This window comes from Thamnophis elegans, chromosome 2, assembly GCF_009769535.1.
Source record: "Thamnophis elegans isolate rThaEle1 chromosome 2, rThaEle1.pri, whole genome shotgun sequence".
NCBI lineage: Eukaryota > Metazoa > Chordata > Lepidosauria > Squamata > Colubridae > Thamnophis > Thamnophis elegans.
Window position 1 is genome coordinate 24,581,306 of NC_045542.1, and position 16,410 is coordinate 24,597,715.

The following is a 16,410-nucleotide window of genomic DNA, read 5'->3' on the forward strand; positions in this document are numbered from 1 at the left end:
CTGCTGAACTAATGGGTGAAATTCCTTTCTTTGAATAGCCACAAGGATGGTACCAAAGGCCAAGTAGATGAAATAGCTGAATACTTAAATCCTCTGCAAAGATATCTACAACATGATTCAACTTCACACTGTTTTCTTTCTCATTTCCCTCTGTGACATAGATCCGGTTCCTGATGAAAAGCTACGCATTTCTGCGAGAATCAATGCCTCCTCTTCTCCATGCCAGGAACCAAGTTGGTGAGTTTGACTTGGAGGCTCTTAGTGCTGATTACGATAACTAAAAGTCACCCCCATAGACCCCAAACTGATTTTCCACCAATTGCATCATCTGAAGTTGTAGCATAAGATAATCAAGTAAGCTTTGGCCTCCACATGCTAATTGTTATCACAGACTTTCTCAACCTATGGAAGAATTGGATTACACTTTCTATTTGCCTGTCAGTGATTTGATATGGTAGATGTTGTAATAGATTTTAAGTGTTGCAAAATTCTAAGAAAAGTAATATGGATGCAAAGCAAAGGAAACCACTTGGCTGGGTCAAGTAAATTTCTCCAAATTCCTCACAAATGACAATTTCTCCTATTTGCCAGATTTTATTTAGCATGAACAGCTGCAGAACATAGGTGATTTATTTATTTGGCTATTTATTTGTCTTTTTTATCAGGATTCAAAGCAGCTCAAAAATTAAAGAAACAATCTGACACACTGTGCAAGATTTTATTAATTGAATTTTTCCCTATAGATATACTTGTGAGTGCATGAGAAAAGCTTTCTTTGTTTGTTGCTTTTGTATACCAATGGAGGCAGATTTTCAGAAAGCTGAATTCTGCATCCTGTATCACAACTTAACTACTATTTGTACATAAGATGTATCATAAGCTACTTTTTGTACATAAGAAATATCCTAATAAGAAGAGCTGTGGTGGCACAGTGTTTAGTATGCAGCATTGCAGGCAGATTTTGCCGACTGCTAGATGTTTGATTTTCACCAGCTCAAGGTTGATCTTCCATCCTTCCAAGGTTGTTAAAATGAGGACCCAGATTGTTGTGAACCATTTAGAGAGGACTGTAAAGCTTTATGAAGCGGAATATACTGTAAGACTAACTGCTATTGCTATTGCTATCGTCAGGTACAGATTAAGCTTTGCATTCTTCCTGCTAAAATGCTATGCAGAGAGGAGATGCCTGCACTTGAGCAACATGGAAGCTCCAGGGCAACTATTTCTTCAGTGTACAAACTGCTGTTTCTCTATGTACTTTCAACCATTCCTTTGCTTCTTTCTCCCCGACTCCAGGGAAGATAAGCTGTCCTGAATTCTCAACCTACTTATATTTTCTCTTCTGCCCTACTTTGATCTACAGAAAGAGCTATCCAAGGTACCTCCTTGCATATTGTCTTTTTGGGCTCCCTGGTTTCTCAGCTCTGTGAGAAAAAGAATGGGCAAAATGGGCTTCAGGAGATACAGTTCATGCCCCCAGAGCAACCTTGTAACCATTGTATTTTCCAAGAAAAGGGAACTACTCTGTTATATCTTAACTCAATTCCTGCTCCTTTCCTTATAGAGATCCATACATCCGCTGGAATTACGTCATCCGAAAACTGGTTGAGGTGAGAGAAACACATTAAGTTTCCATTGACTGGTTGGTTTTATCTGGCCTCTCTGTAAATTAGAAATGTGCTTGGGGACTATTGGATTTTCCCACAAGACTTAGCTGGACTGGTAACCTTAAAATGTCTTAGCTGGCCAAGGGAGTAAATAGCAATACTGTTTTAAGAAGCCCTGGATGACCAAAGGCTACCATTTCAATTTCCCAGAGTTCTCTAGCCTTGAGTGAATGAGTTATAACATTTCTCCTGAGACATACTTGATGCAAAAAAAGGTCATTTCCCTAAAAGATGTTCAATTTAAAACTTTAGATTAATGTATATATTTTTACAGGAAAAGGGGGTTTGAAAGAGAGTAGAGTTGATGGAACTCAGAGCCGCTCAGTAAGTGTGTGCTACAGAAATCTGACAGATTGACTCAAACTAAACAAAAGAGGGGCTGGTGTTGGAGGACAGCATTTGAGCATTGTAGGATATTAAAATAACAGCCAAATCCAGCTTCTGGGATCATAGACCAGAAGAAAGTTATTCTTTAGTCATAACCGAAAGCTAGTAACCAGCATGCTTTGCCAGAACATTGAGATGCCAGTATGTCACTAAGGTAGAATTTTTCTCTATGTCCCACAGTTCCTGGCGGGTGTTTATTTTCTGAATTTCCTTCTGAAATACTACTTCATCCCATACTTTGGCAACATACATAAGCAGCCCTTCACCATCAAAATCCAGCTGCTTTCCATCTTTGATTCAGTAATACTGGGTATGTGAAAACAATTATATTTTCATTCTTGTAACAGAAACATGTGGTCAGGCTGATGTCAGCATTCCGGAAAAACCAAACTCCAATGAAAAACACAGAGACATTTATTAGAGTAGATATACAGGCACATCTGGGAAAACCTAGATCTGAGATTTCTGGGTTTTCCCTCAGTAAGTCAAAAGACCAATAGCAATATAGCAATAGCAGTAGACTTATATACCGCTTCATAGGCCTTCAGGCCTCTCTAAGCGGTTTACAGAGAGTCAGCATATTGCCCCCAACAATCTGGGTCCTCATTTTACCCACCTCGGAAGGATGGAAGGCTGAGTCAACCCTGAGCCGGTGAGATTTGAACCGCTGACCTGCTGATCTAGCAGTAGCCTGCAGTGCTGCATTTAACCACTGCGCCACCTTGGCTCATGCCCATCCCCTGCACCCATCAGTCCATCACCAATCCCAATCCATCTCAACTCAAAACATCACTTCAATCACTCCTCCTCCAGGTGCAGGAATACCATGATTTTGACCAAAAAGAAGAATGCTATTATGTCTAACTACATTCCCTCTACTAAATTCCCCCTACTAATTTTCCAAGCACAAGAATGTGGCAGCATGGAAGCTTCCAGTGTTAATATGGCTTCCAAAGCAGACAGGTGTCCCCCCACCCCCACCCAAGGAAAAAACACATCCTGGAAAATGAAATAGACAAAACACAAAACAGGAGTTAATGTAATGTCCAACAAAATATTTAACCCCCTCTCCCCCCCCCCCCCCCAGGATGATTCTTTTGCTTGTCAGGAAATTTATCATGAAATAGTTTCACTAGTCTTTCAGCCTTCACATCTCAACTTTTTACCCAGGTAGCTTCTGACAAAGGGTATTCTTTCCAGAGTACTAAATACTATAACCGACCCCGATTCAATCTAGAGTCAAGAATCTTCTTAACTTCATAATGAGTTTCACCCAGCACTTTTATAGGTTGGAGAGAGGCAGCTGGTATGGGTCTTAAAGAAGATTCTTCCACTGATTTCAATAAGCTGAAACACCGGATGTATTTTCTCTAGTATCTGAGGGAGGCTAAGTTGGACAGTCACAAGGTTAATTACTTTCACTATAGGAAAAGGACCGATGAATTTAGGTCTGAATTCCTTGCTCGGTAACCTCAATCTTAGGTATTTAGTTGACCAATACACTTTATCTCCTATTCAAAAGGATGGTTGGAGAGACCTGTGTTTGTCTGCCTGTTTTTTATATTTCTCAGCTGCTTTCACTAAAGCTTTCTTCATATTCTCCCACCCTTTTTGTAATGAAGCTATCCATATCCATGTCCATGTTAGGGACATGGAGATAAGGGGTTCTCAAGGCAATTCAGGCATAGGCACAAAATCCATGCCAATAGTTATTTGGAAAGGAGTCAGCCCTGTGCTACTATGTACAGCATTATTATACGCCACTTCTGCGAACAGTATTAAATCCACCCAGTTTTCTTGATGATAAGTTACATAACATCTAATGTATTGTTCTATCATTGCATTGGATTGTTCCACTGATCCATTAGTCAGGGGATGAAAAGCTGAACTAAGCCCCTGGGACGATCCGATGAACCTCAGGAACTCTCTCCAGAACTTAGCAGTAAATGGACTCCACGGTCTGATATTACTCACCATGGAATGCCACGAAGCCTGGTTCATGAAAAGTTTTGCCAACTTTTTGGCAGAAGGCAGTCCGTTGCAGGCGATGAAGTGGGCTTGTTTGGAGAATAAAACAATGACAGTTCAAATTACCGTATTTCCTCCACTTTCTGGGAGTTCGACAATAAAGTCCATTGCAATCTCCTCCCAGGGTTTTGTGGGTTCGGCAACTTGCTGGAAAAACCCAGGAGATTTCCCTAGTCTGGTTTTCATGGTGGCACAAATAGCACAGCTTTTAACATTGTTCTCTACATTAGATTTCCTTGGCCACCAGAATTGTCTCCTAACCAAATGGAGGCTTTTAAAAAATCCAAAGTGTCCCTCAGTTGAGAAACATGACTCTGTTTTAGCACCATTAATCACATGCAGCTTGGCACATAAATCTTACTTCCTTCCCAAGCCACGTTAAGTCCATTTGGTTTTCTTTAAACCAGGTATTATTTCACAGTGCAGCTTTCAATTCAGCCAAAATTTCCCCCCTCCCCCACCCAAATATACAGTATTTTAGTTTGAAGTTAAAGCATTTGAAATACTGAACCCAACGAACTTGTTTGGGAGAAAGTTTCCGAGGGGTCTTCACAACCTTGAGGTTTTTATGATCAGTCCACACTTTGAAAGGCTCCTTAGCCCCCTCTAGAAAATGTCTCCAGGATAAGAGAGCCCATCACACTGCAAAAACCTCTTTCTCCCAGACCACCTATCTGTGTTCAGTGTCCGTTATCTTTTTTGACACATAAGCATAAGGCATTAATTTGTTTTGAAAGTTCTTTTGGAGTAGAACAGCTGCTACAGCCATGTCACTAGTGTCGGCATGGACTGTAAAGGATTTATTTGGATCAGGATGCAGGAAGATCCGCTGCAAACAGGCACTTTAAATGTTCAAAGAATTTTTAACAGTCCATTGTCCAAGCAAGAGGTTGGCTAGGTTTTGGCTTGGTCGGAGACGGGATGTTTTTAAGTAACTCAGTTAAAGGGAGCATCACCTCCATGAAGGAAGGGATGAATTGTCTATAAAAATTTGCAAAACTCAGGAAGCTTTGAAGTTGCTTGTGCAACTTCAAAGGTCAACTTCATTTTGCAACTTCATTTTGATCCCTTGATTAGACATGGTAGCCCAAGTAGTCTAAAGATTCCTTATGGAATTCGCATTTTGACAGCTTCGTGTAGAGTATGGCAGCTAAAAAAATTTTCAGGACTTGTCTGACTAGTTTGATATGCTCTTCCAGAGTTTCACTGAATATGAGAATGTTATCCAATTAAACCAGGACCCCCTTTTTTTTTAAAAAAAATATATTTTATTCATTTTCACATTCCATTTTACAATCACTTATATACAGGGTATTTGCTATAAGAAAAAAAATAAAAAATAAAAAAAAATAAAAAAAAATAAAAAAGAAAACACAACTCATCATTCACAACCCCACCTGACACTTCCATCCTCCATACACCCCATCTACCCCCTCCAACTTTCCTTTCCTCCCTCTAACACTCCCCTCCTACTTCCCTTTCCCCTCAAACCTTCTCCCCTTACTCCCAACACGCCCTCCTTACATTCCCCTTACTCCTTCCTTACTCCTCCCTCTTCTTTCCCTCTACCTCCCTCCTTGGTGTATGCCTTTATTCAAGTGTTGTTTAATCTGATAAAAAGTAAAATAAACCAAGGAAAAAAAATATAAAGAAAGAAAAGAGAAAAAAAAAGGAAAAAAAAACAACCGTATATAAGTGCATTCTTGTTCTTATTGAGACTATGTTAACACCCACCCACCCACCCCCCATAAATCCCCATCCCTAATCCTCCCGACTTCCCAGGGCCCACACCTGGCACTGCCTTCTATCTAAAGTATCTTGTGTTCGTATGGATTAAAAATAAAAGTAATATATTAAAGGAAAGAAAAACAAGAAAAAAGAAAGAAAAGAAAAAAGAAAAAAAGAAAAAAGAAAAAGGAAAAAAAAAGAAAAAGAACTCTTTCTGTTAAGCTCAGCCCCCCATCTTTATCTATGCTTAAATAGTGTAAGTCATTCTATCTATATTTTATTCTCGTCTCTTACTTCTTTGTTATTTACCCCAACCTCCTGTAGACTCTCCCGTTCCTCTTCCTTAACCTTGTATTCAGATAAACATTTATACAAATTTGTATAGACATCAATATACAATCTAGCTAAAAAATAATCCCTTCTAGTAAAATTTAAGCAGCGTGGATCATTCCACATATTCAAATATTACTTTACAGAAGAATAATCAAACTTTCCCTTCTAATAGGATTTAAACAGCGTAAATAATCTTTCTTAACCTTATTTTCAAACAGTAATTCAAAATAATCTAACCAAACTTTCCCTTCTTAGTAAAATTTAAGCAGCGTGAATCAAGTATTACTTTACACAAAAATCAGTTTACATTCTATCTTAAGATAATCCCGACCGGCTTTCCCTTCTAATAGGATTTAAACAACGTAAATCATTCCGCATGCATTTTACCCTCATCCCTTGCTTGTCTGATATTTACCACTATCAAATTTATGCAGACATTAGTTTAAGATCTAGCTCAAAATAATTTCACCAAACTTTCCCTTCTAATAAGAATTAAATAGCATGGATCATTCCACATATTCAAATAATACTTTCAACAAGAATCAGTTAACCTTCTGTTTTAAAAAATAATCTCGTCCAGCTTTCCCTTCTAACAGAATTTAAACAACATAAATCATTTTGCATCCTTTTACATATATACATTCAATATCACCCCACCAATATACGTAAATCATTCCGCATGCATTTTACCCTCATCCCTTGCTTCTCTGATATTTACCACTATCAAATTTATGCAGACATTAATTTAAAATCTAACTCAAAATAATTTCACCAAGCTTTCCCTTCTAATAAAAATTAAATAGCATGGATCATTCCACATATTCAAATAATACTTTCAACAAGAATCAGTTTACCTTCTGTTTTAAAGTAATCCCTTCTAACAGAATTTAAACAACATAAATCATTCCGCATTCATTTTACATATATACAATCAGTATCACCCCACCAATAAGTTCCGCTTTTTCTACCGGAGAGAGGTCGCAAACCCCCATTCAGTCCACAACTTTGGCAAATATTTTAAAATGTCTAAATCCTCGATCTCCGCTTTTCTGCTTCTCCGAGGGAGGAAAAGCTACCCCCTCCATCTTGCAGCCATGTGGTCTGTTGCTTGCCTTCTCCTTCAGCTTGTCTCTCCTCTTTTCCAAGTGAATCAGGAAGTCCCGCCTTCAAAGTCTTGTAATAGAAATCTCGAGCCTCCGAAACAGAGTTAAGACGAAGTCTTTGATTCTCAAATGTGACCGTAATGCCGGCTGGGGCCTCCCATCTATATTGAATCTGTTGATTTCTAAGCTCTTTAGTTAAAAAAGCATAGTCTCTTCTTGCTCTCAACATCTGGAAAGGTATTTCTTTGAAGACAATCAAGTCCTGGTCATCAACTCGCAGACTATTATTATGAAACTTTTGCATAATCGCGTTTCTGGATTCTTTTGTGGAAAAATATATAATTATGTCCCTTGGGAGCTGTCGCTGTTCCGCTACCAACGAGTTCTGGCGATAGATTTTCCGAATCTGCCAATCAAAGTTAAGTCCCGGGCTTCCCACCGCATGGCTGAAGGCTTCAACAAAGGTCTGTTTCAGACTTCCTGGGGGCGTGGCCTGTTGCCGAGGAGGGCTCCACCGAGCTCCTCAGAGATCTGGTCTGTATATCTAAATAAGATCATAGATAGCACCCCTTTTTGGCTAAAAAAGGGGCAGGGAGTAGCTCTGTAGGCTAGGGTCTATTCGTAAGCCACAGCCTTTTTCTTTTTTTTGGCTGTGGATAGAGATTAGATCCAGCCGGAGCAGAGCTTTTATCTCCAGCCAGTTCTTCTCAGCTGCCTTTTTTTTTGGCAGCCCCAGACAGGCTAGCCCCCCCCAGGACAAAACAAAGTTTTTTCAAGCTAGAATTGATACGGGCGGGTCCCACCCCTGTGAGATTTATGCTTTTATTACTATCTTAAATACCAGCACCATTTGTCTTAGAGACTTCTTTGTCTAAATGGACTTCAAAATGGCGATTTCTCTCCGTGGATGATTGATAGTGGATGTACTTAGCCGGTTTTACCTTCCTGCAGACTGCTCCTTAACAAAATAAACTCTTCTTCTTTGGAAATAGAGGGGAGCAAAGCGCTGCTTACTTGTTTATTTATTATGGCACCCAGGTCAAAGAAGCGTCTTGCTACAAATGTGTCTAAAGAATTTAAAGAATTTTTACTGGAACCACAGCCTTTGTCTCCTATGCCCTCTACTGGAGAATTTTTAACACAGGAATATTTCTTTAAAATGTTTAATGCCTTTAAACAAGAAATTAAGGAATTTGTATTGGAACTATATGATGATTTAAAGTCTAAAGTTAATCAAATGAAGGCGAATACGTTTGCAGCCGTGTCTGCCCTGTCAGATTACTCTGCTGAAATAGAGAACAAATTGGAAAGTTTGGAGAAGGCTAATTTTAATTTGACTACCAATATTCAAATTTTACAACAAAAAATTAGATACAATGAAGAACAGCTCATGATGATAAATTTTAATAGGAAGGCATTTGCAATAAGAGTCAGAGGATTCCGTGAAAAGGAGCAAGAGAATCTGAAACAGACCTTTGCTGAAGCCTTCAGCCATGCGGTGGGAAGCCCGGGACTTAACTTTGATTGGCAGATTCGGAAAATCTATCGCCAGAACTCATTGATAGCGGAACAGCGACAGCTCCCGAGGGACATAATTATACATTTCTCTACAAAAGAATCTAGAAATGCGATTGTGCAAAAGTTTCATAATAACAGTCTCCGAGTTGATGACCAGGACCTGATTGTCTTCAAAGATATTCCTTTCCAGATGCTGAAAGCAAGAAGGGATTACACCTTTTTAACTAAGGAGCTTAGGAGTCAACAGATTCGATACAGATGGGAGGCCCCTGCCGGCATCACGGTTACATTTGAGAATCAAAGATTTCGTCTTAACTCTGTTTCGGAGGCTCAAGATTTCTATTGCAGGATTCTGAAGGCGGGACTTCCTGACTCGCTTGGAAGAGAGGAGAGACAAGCGGAAGGAGAAGGCAAACGGCAGGCCATGTGGTTGCAAGATGGAGGGGGTAGCCCTTCCTCCCTCGGAGAAGCAGAAAAACGGAGATCGAGAATTTAGACATTTCAAAATATTCGCCAAAGTTGAGGACTGAATGGGGGTTTGAGACCTCTCTCCGGTAGAAAAAGCGGACTAATTCTTATTAGAAGGGAAAGCTGGGTGAAACTACTTTGAGCTAGATTTTAAATTAACGTTAGCATAAATTTGATAGTGGTAAACATCAGACAAGCAAGGGATGAGGGTAAAATATATGTGGAATGATTTACGTTGTTTAAGGCTTATTAGAACAGAAAGCCGGTTGGGATTATCTTAAGATAAGTGTAAAAAGAATGCGGAATGATTTATGTTGTTTAAACTTTGTTAGAAGGGATTACTTTAAAACAGAAGGTTAACTGACTCTTGCTGAAAGTATTATTTGAATATGTGGAATGATCCATGCTATTTAACTTTTATTAGAAGGGAAAGTTGGTTGAAATTGCTTTGAGTTAGATTTTAAACAAATGCTAGTATAAATTTGATAGTGGTAAATATCAGACAAGTAAGGGATGAGGGTAAAATGCATGTGGAATGAACTACGTTATTTAAATCCTATTAGAAGAGAAAGTCGGTTGGAATTATCTTAAGATAGAAATTGATTTCTGTGTAAAGTAATATTTGATCTACGCTGCTTAATTTTACTAAGAAGGGGAAGCTTGGCTAGATTATTTTGAATTACTGTTTGAAAAGGAGGTTAAGAAAGATCACTTACGCTGTTTAAATTTTACTAGAAGGGAAAGTTTGATTACTCTTCTGTAAAGTCATATTTGAATATGTGGCATGAACCACGTTGCTTAAATCTTATCGGAAGGGATCATGAGGTTTAGGAAGAGGAACGGGAGAGTCTACAGAAGGTTGGGGTAAATAGCAAAGAAGTAAGAGACGAGAATAAAATATAGATAGAATGATTTATACTATTTAAGCATAGATAAAGATGGGGGGCTGAGATCAACCCAAAGAGTGGTTTCCTTTTTTTTCTTTTTTTTTCTTTTCTCTTTTCTTTTCTCTCTTCTTTTTTTTCTGTTTTTCTTTCTTTTGACATATTACTTTTATTTTTTAATCCATATGTATACAAGATATTTTAGACAGAAGGTAGTGCCAGGTGTGGGCCCTGGGAAGTCGGGAGGATTGGGGATGGGGATTTGTGGGGGGGGTGGGGGGGTGTTAACATAGTCTTAATAAGAACAAGAATGTATTTATATACGGTGGTTCTTTTTTTCTTTTATTTTTTTTTCCTTGGTTCATTTTACTTTTATCAGATCAAACAACACTCGAATAAAGGCATACACCAAGGAGGGAGGTAGAGGGAAAGAAGAGGGAGGAGTAAGGAAGGAGTAAGGGGAATGTAAGGAAGGTGTCTGGGGAGTAAGGGGAGAAGGAAGGTTTGAGGGGAAAGGGAAGTAGGAGGGGAGTGTTAGAGGGAGAAAGGAAAGTTGGAGGGGGTAGATGGGGTGTATGGAGGATGGAAGGGTTAGGTGGGGTTGTGAATGATGAGTTGTGTTTCCTTTTTATTTCTTTGTTTTATTCCCTTTTTCTTTTTTTCTTTTCTTATAGTAAATACCCTGTATATAAGTGATTGCAAATGGAATGTGAAAAATGAATAAAATATATTTAAAAAAAAAACAAAAAAAACAAAGGTCTGTTTCAGATTCTCTCGCTCCTTTTCGCGGAATCCTCTGACTCTTATTGCGAATGCCTTCTTATTAAAGTTTATCATCACGAGCTGTTCTTGAGTGTCTCTAATTTTTTGTTGTAATATTTGAATATTAGTAGTCAAATTAAAATTAGCCTCCTCCAAGCTTTCCAATTTATTCTCTATTTCAGCAGAATAATCTGACAGGGCAGACACGGCTGCAAACGTATTCGCCTTCATTTGGTCAATTTTAGACTTTAAATCATCATATAGCTCCAATACAAATTCCTTAATTTCTTGTTTAAAATCATTAAGCATTTGAAAGAAAAATTCCTGTGTTAAAAATTCTCCAGTAGAGGGCGTAGGAGACAAGGGCTGCGATTCCAGTATAGATTCTTTAGATTCTTTAGGCACATTTGTAGAGAGACGCTTCGATTTTGACCTGGGTGCCATTATAAATAAACAAATAAACAGCGCTTTCGCTCCCCTCTGTTTCCAAAAAAAAAATAAATTATTTTGTTAAGGAGCGGTCTGCAGGAAGGTAAAACCGGCTAAGTACATCCCCTATCAGTCACCAACGGGGAGAAATCGCCATTTTGAAGTCCGTTTAAACAAAGAAGCCTCTAAGACAAATGGTGCTGGTGTTTAAGATAGTAATAAAAGCATAAATCTCACAGGGGTGGGACCCGCCCGTATTAATCCTAGCTTCAAACAACTTTGCTTTGTCCTGGGGGGGGGGGCTCGCCTGTCTGGGGCTGCAAAAAAGGCAGCTGAGAAGAACTGGCTGGAGATAAAAGCTCCGCTCACGCTGGATCTAATCTCTGTCCACAGCCAAAAAAAAAGAGAAAGGCTGTGAATTACGAATAGACCCTAGCACACAGAGCTACTCCCTGCCCCTTTCTTAGCCAAAAAGGGGTGATATCTATGATCTTATTTAGATATACAGACCAGATCTCTGAGAGGAGCTCGGTTGAGCCCTCCTCGGCAACAGGCTCTCAAACCAGGACCCCCTTATACAGGTGTTTATTTGTACCTCATTGATCAGTTGTATAAATACTGCGGGGGAGGGGGGTTGAAGTTCAAAAGATGTGACATGGAATTGGAAATTGCCCAGCGGACAGTTAAAAGCCATCTCCCTCTTTTATGCGGACTCGGTAATAGGCTTCCCTTCAATCTAGCTTAGTGAAAATCTTGCCTTTCGACAAGTGATTCAGCAAGTCCTTGAGTAGGGGGTATGTATTTTATAGGCAAATTCAATTGACCCCCCTAAAATCAATGTATAATCTAAGACCTCCCCCAATCTTTCTTCTCTTTAAACAATACTGGGGCTACCACTCTAGATTTTGCAGTCTCAATGAATCCTCTGGCTAAGTTGATATCAATGTGTACTTTCTCAATTTCATCATTTCAGCAGATGTCATGGAGTACATTCTTGGTTTTGGTAACTTGGCCCTGTTTTCTGATTCAATGGCACAATCAGTGGCTTGCTGAGGGGGGAGGATGTTGCATTCCTCATCACTAAATGCCATGGCTGAGTCTGACATAGTGGTGGATGTCTCTGGTGGTTGGCCCTGATTGATTGGCAACCTCCTGTCAGGATGGACAGGGGGTAGTGGGCTAATGCCAGTTATGATTTTATGGTATCCATCCTCACATTTAATGGTAGGGGCCCATTTATCAAGCCAAGCAAGGCATAATATGACAGATTCTGACATCCTTGGCGCCACTACAAATCATATAAGTTCATGATGTCTTCCCATTTCTAATATATCCAGTTCTATTATTTGGGTGGCTGGGATTCCTCCAATTAACATTCCATCTATCTGTTTGAACTTAATTGGGCATTTTAGGCTCTAGTTTTTATCCCTAATTGTTCAACAATTGGAAGCTCAGTTAAACATCTGGTACAGCCTGTATCTATCACTGCTTTTAATTCTCCTTGCTCCACTTTCTCAGGTGCCACCAACTTTAACTGAAAAGGGGATGGTGGCTGCACTCACCAGCGGGTCGTCTTCCTCGTTAGCCTCACCTGGAAGAGCTTTTTGGCCGAAGGTTCCTTGCTTTCTTCGGTAGAGAGGGGAACCTCGATGGCTTGTCTGGCAAACTGGCTGGTATCTGGGGGCTTTCATGGAGCCTTTCTGCCTCTGGTAGCCATTGGAAGCTCGATAACCTGCTTTTCTGCAACAATAGCACTTGATGACCCCTGTGGGTTGAATAGGAGTAGACTTTGTTGGCTTGGTCAAGGGGCATCTTGCTAAAGTCCTCTGTGCGGGTCTCTCAGCTGTGGATTTGTGGCATGGGTGAATCTCTCTATCCAGAGCTATCGACATGGTGTACCAGTCTTGTAGGTGCTCTGGCACCCCTTGGACGCCACAGGCTTTTCTGACTTCTTGATCGATGGCCTCTTTAAAATAGTGCAGGAGTATTCTGTCAGGCCAATGTCCAAAGTTCCCTGTGACCCATCTAAAGTCCCATAGGAAGTCTTTTAGGGGTAAGTTACCTTGCTTCATCACTTTTATTGTGGCTTTGTTTTCATTGATTCGGCCAGGGTCTTCAAATCTGGTCTGAAGCAATTCAACAAAACCCTCAGCATCATTTAGTTCAGAGCCCCCTCATTCTGCAGCTGGGCTACCCAGTCAGAAGCATCTCCTTCATTAATTCCCTCTGTGATTGCTGATATTAAATCGCAATCTGTTTCGTATTGTTCTCCGTATTGGTCTATATGAGCCCAAACTCAGCCGAGAAAGTAAGCCAGTTTGGCAGGCTTACCATCAAAAGTTGCTCTAAACCGTGGTGGCGGTGGTCTTGCTAGTGGAATTGCCTCGGCGACCGGCAATGGGGCAGGATCTTGCTGGTGTGCTACGCTGGGGTGTGGGGCAGGGACCTGTTGGGATGCTGCAGTGGGGGAAACACTGACGGCTGAGCTGGAATCTGGGGCACTGCAGCTGCTGGCTTCTAGATTGTGGCTGGTGGCTGGACAGGGGCTGGCTGCTGCACTGGTTATTGAGTTGCAACAGGGGAGGGGGCTCCAGCAGGCTGCTGGATCAGACCCCATTGCTATGCTGGGATCATTGGGGCATATTGGGCCCATGGTGATCCCGAAAAAGGTGGAGTAAACGGTGCTGGCATCCTTTGGCATTGGACCCACCCATGGCTGGGATAGAATACCCAGCCTAGGGGATACATTCCGCCGAGGGGGGAGCATGAAGGTAGGTTGGCGAGGAGGGGTAAACTGACAGTTGTAGCATTCCCAATGCCGACTGCATCTGCTGTCTCCCTCCTGCTGCTTGACCCTGTTTCACTGAGCCAATCCCTCAGTCATCTTTAAGTAGAAAGGTGTCAATGCCACGCTAGTTCTACCACCAGATTCTGGATCAGGAAAACTGAACATGGGCTGCGTTAAATTCCATCTCTCTTGAGGAGGTTGGAACCGCAGTGCATAACTTCCCACTTAAAGTCATTCAAAACTTTCTGGGAGTCCTGTCAACGACTGGCTTTGAGATGGAGGCAACAGGTTCCAATCTCAGGAGTTGTCAGACCCCAAAATTCTCATATCCCTCCATTTGGGCTCATGGGTTGACTGCATTGGGCTGGAGTTGGAACAATATTCAGGCAGTCTTTCTTCTGGTCCCATCTCTGGAGTTGGATCAGACTGGCAACTTTTCCAGGAATCCATCTCCTTAGGCTGAGCACCTAGCCTTCATATTGTCTCTGCAGCTTCAAGTGCTCGCACTATGTCTTCAGAAGGAGAATACTGGGTCTCGATAAGTTCTCCAGTATCCGTCCCCATGGCTCCTTCTGCGATCTTCTCTTTCCCCTCTATCTTCGCTGAGTCTTAGCACCGCCTGAGTTTCAGGTCAGTCCTGGGGCTCAGCCCCCCTTTTGGGGTGCTGTTTGACTACTTAGGATTTGAGTTAATGTCAGTGTTCCGGAAAACCCAGTGAAAAACTATGAAAAACTACGAAATAGGCATTTCTCAAAGCTCCCATTTATTAGGATAGGGATACAAATACATCTGGGAAAATCTGGATCTGAGATTTCCGGGCTTTTCCTCAGTAAGTCAAAAGTACGAACCCATCCCCTGCACCCATTAGTCCATCACATGGTCCAATCCCAATCCGTCCTAACTTGAGATATCACTTCAACCACTCCTCCGGGTGCAGGAATATTATGATCTTGACCAAAAAGAAGAATGCTATTATATCTAACTACATTCCCTCTACTAAATTGCCCCTACTAATTTCCCAAGCACAAGAATGTGGCAGCATGGAAGTTTCCAGTGTTAATATGGTTTCCAAAGCTGACAGGTGATTTATCATATTTTAGAGAAACTGAAGAGAGACGTACTACAGGTAGTTCTCAACATACAACCATTTATTTAGTGACCTTCAAAGTTACAAAAGCACTGAAAAAAAGTGATTTATAATCATTTTTCACACTTACAACTGTTGCAGCATTCCCATACTCATGTGATCAAAATACATGTCATAAATTCTGGCAAGTATTTATGGTGGTTGCAATGTCCCTGAGTCACACGATCACCTTCTGCATCCTTCTGACCAGCAAATCAATGGGGAATCCAGATTCACTTAACCACTGGGTTACTAACTTAACAACTGCAGTGATTCAGTTAACAACTGGCAGGAAAAATCATAAATTGGGGCAAAACTCACTTAATTGTCTCATTTAGCAACAGAAATTTTGGGTTCAGTTATATTCATAAGTTAAGGACTACTGTATCTGTAGCAGCTAGGTAATACATTGTAAGCCATGCAGAGTAGCTTTCGGTAGCAAGATGAGATGCACATAAATTTAATAAATAAATGAATAATTACCTCATCCCACAGCCAATATATATATGATTTTGGACTATACTGTATGTAACATCCACAGAAAGTGATGCAGTAAGTCTGGCAGGCCATTAGTTCTATTCATGATGAGAGTATGTAAAATAAACCAAAAGTCAAGTAAAGAAGTCTTTATAAATTCATCTGTTTATTGTTGGATGTTTCTGTTTCCTGTAAAAGGGCTTTCGCAACATGTAGATACTTATTCTTTTCTTCTGCTTTTGCCTCAATTGTTCTCCAAGTGCCATGCTCTATGGCTCTTTGAATTTGTCCTGTTCAAATTGTCAAAGTCCATCATTCTTCCTTGCAATAAGTGGTATGCAAAAATCCTGTAGATGTGGGTAAAGCTGGAGAATATGCTGTTGCTCATAACATTCTTTTTAAAAAACTTTTTATTTTGTTTATGCAAACTTTACCTCTTTGTAACACTTCTTTTACATATCTGTTGTGATTCTTTTATCTGTACGTATAAGTCTTTTAAAACTATAACTTTATATATATATGTGTGCATTTATATTATTCCATGCATCTTTTTTCTTCATTCCATATATAACATTTTATATATTCTATGTATAACAATCTTTATTACATTTGAGTCATTTTGTATCCATTTCCTATTATTTAGTTGCTACAGTCTATTTCGTATTTCTATCTTTTAATCATTTTCCGGTTTTGTATTTGTTTATTAATTTGT

At 40.2% G+C, this 16,410-nt stretch overlaps 1 protein-coding gene across 6 annotated transcripts in view; it reads left to right on the forward strand.

Annotated features, from left to right (window-relative positions):
- Positions 1-16,410, forward strand: part of LOC116502949 (sterol O-acyltransferase 2-like) — a 102,318-nt gene that overhangs the window by 36,349 nt on the left and 49,559 nt on the right. For all 6 annotated transcript variants that reach the window (XM_032209001.1, XM_032208997.1, XM_032209002.1 and 3 more), the window contains 4 exons: positions 162-237; positions 1,297-1,378; positions 1,565-1,610; positions 2,235-2,364. In XM_032209001.1, coding sequence (XP_032064892.1) covers positions 162-237; positions 1,297-1,378; positions 1,565-1,610; positions 2,235-2,364 — 334 coding nt within the window. The remainder of the gene's footprint in view (positions 1-161; positions 238-1,296; positions 1,379-1,564; positions 1,611-2,234; positions 2,365-16,410) is intronic.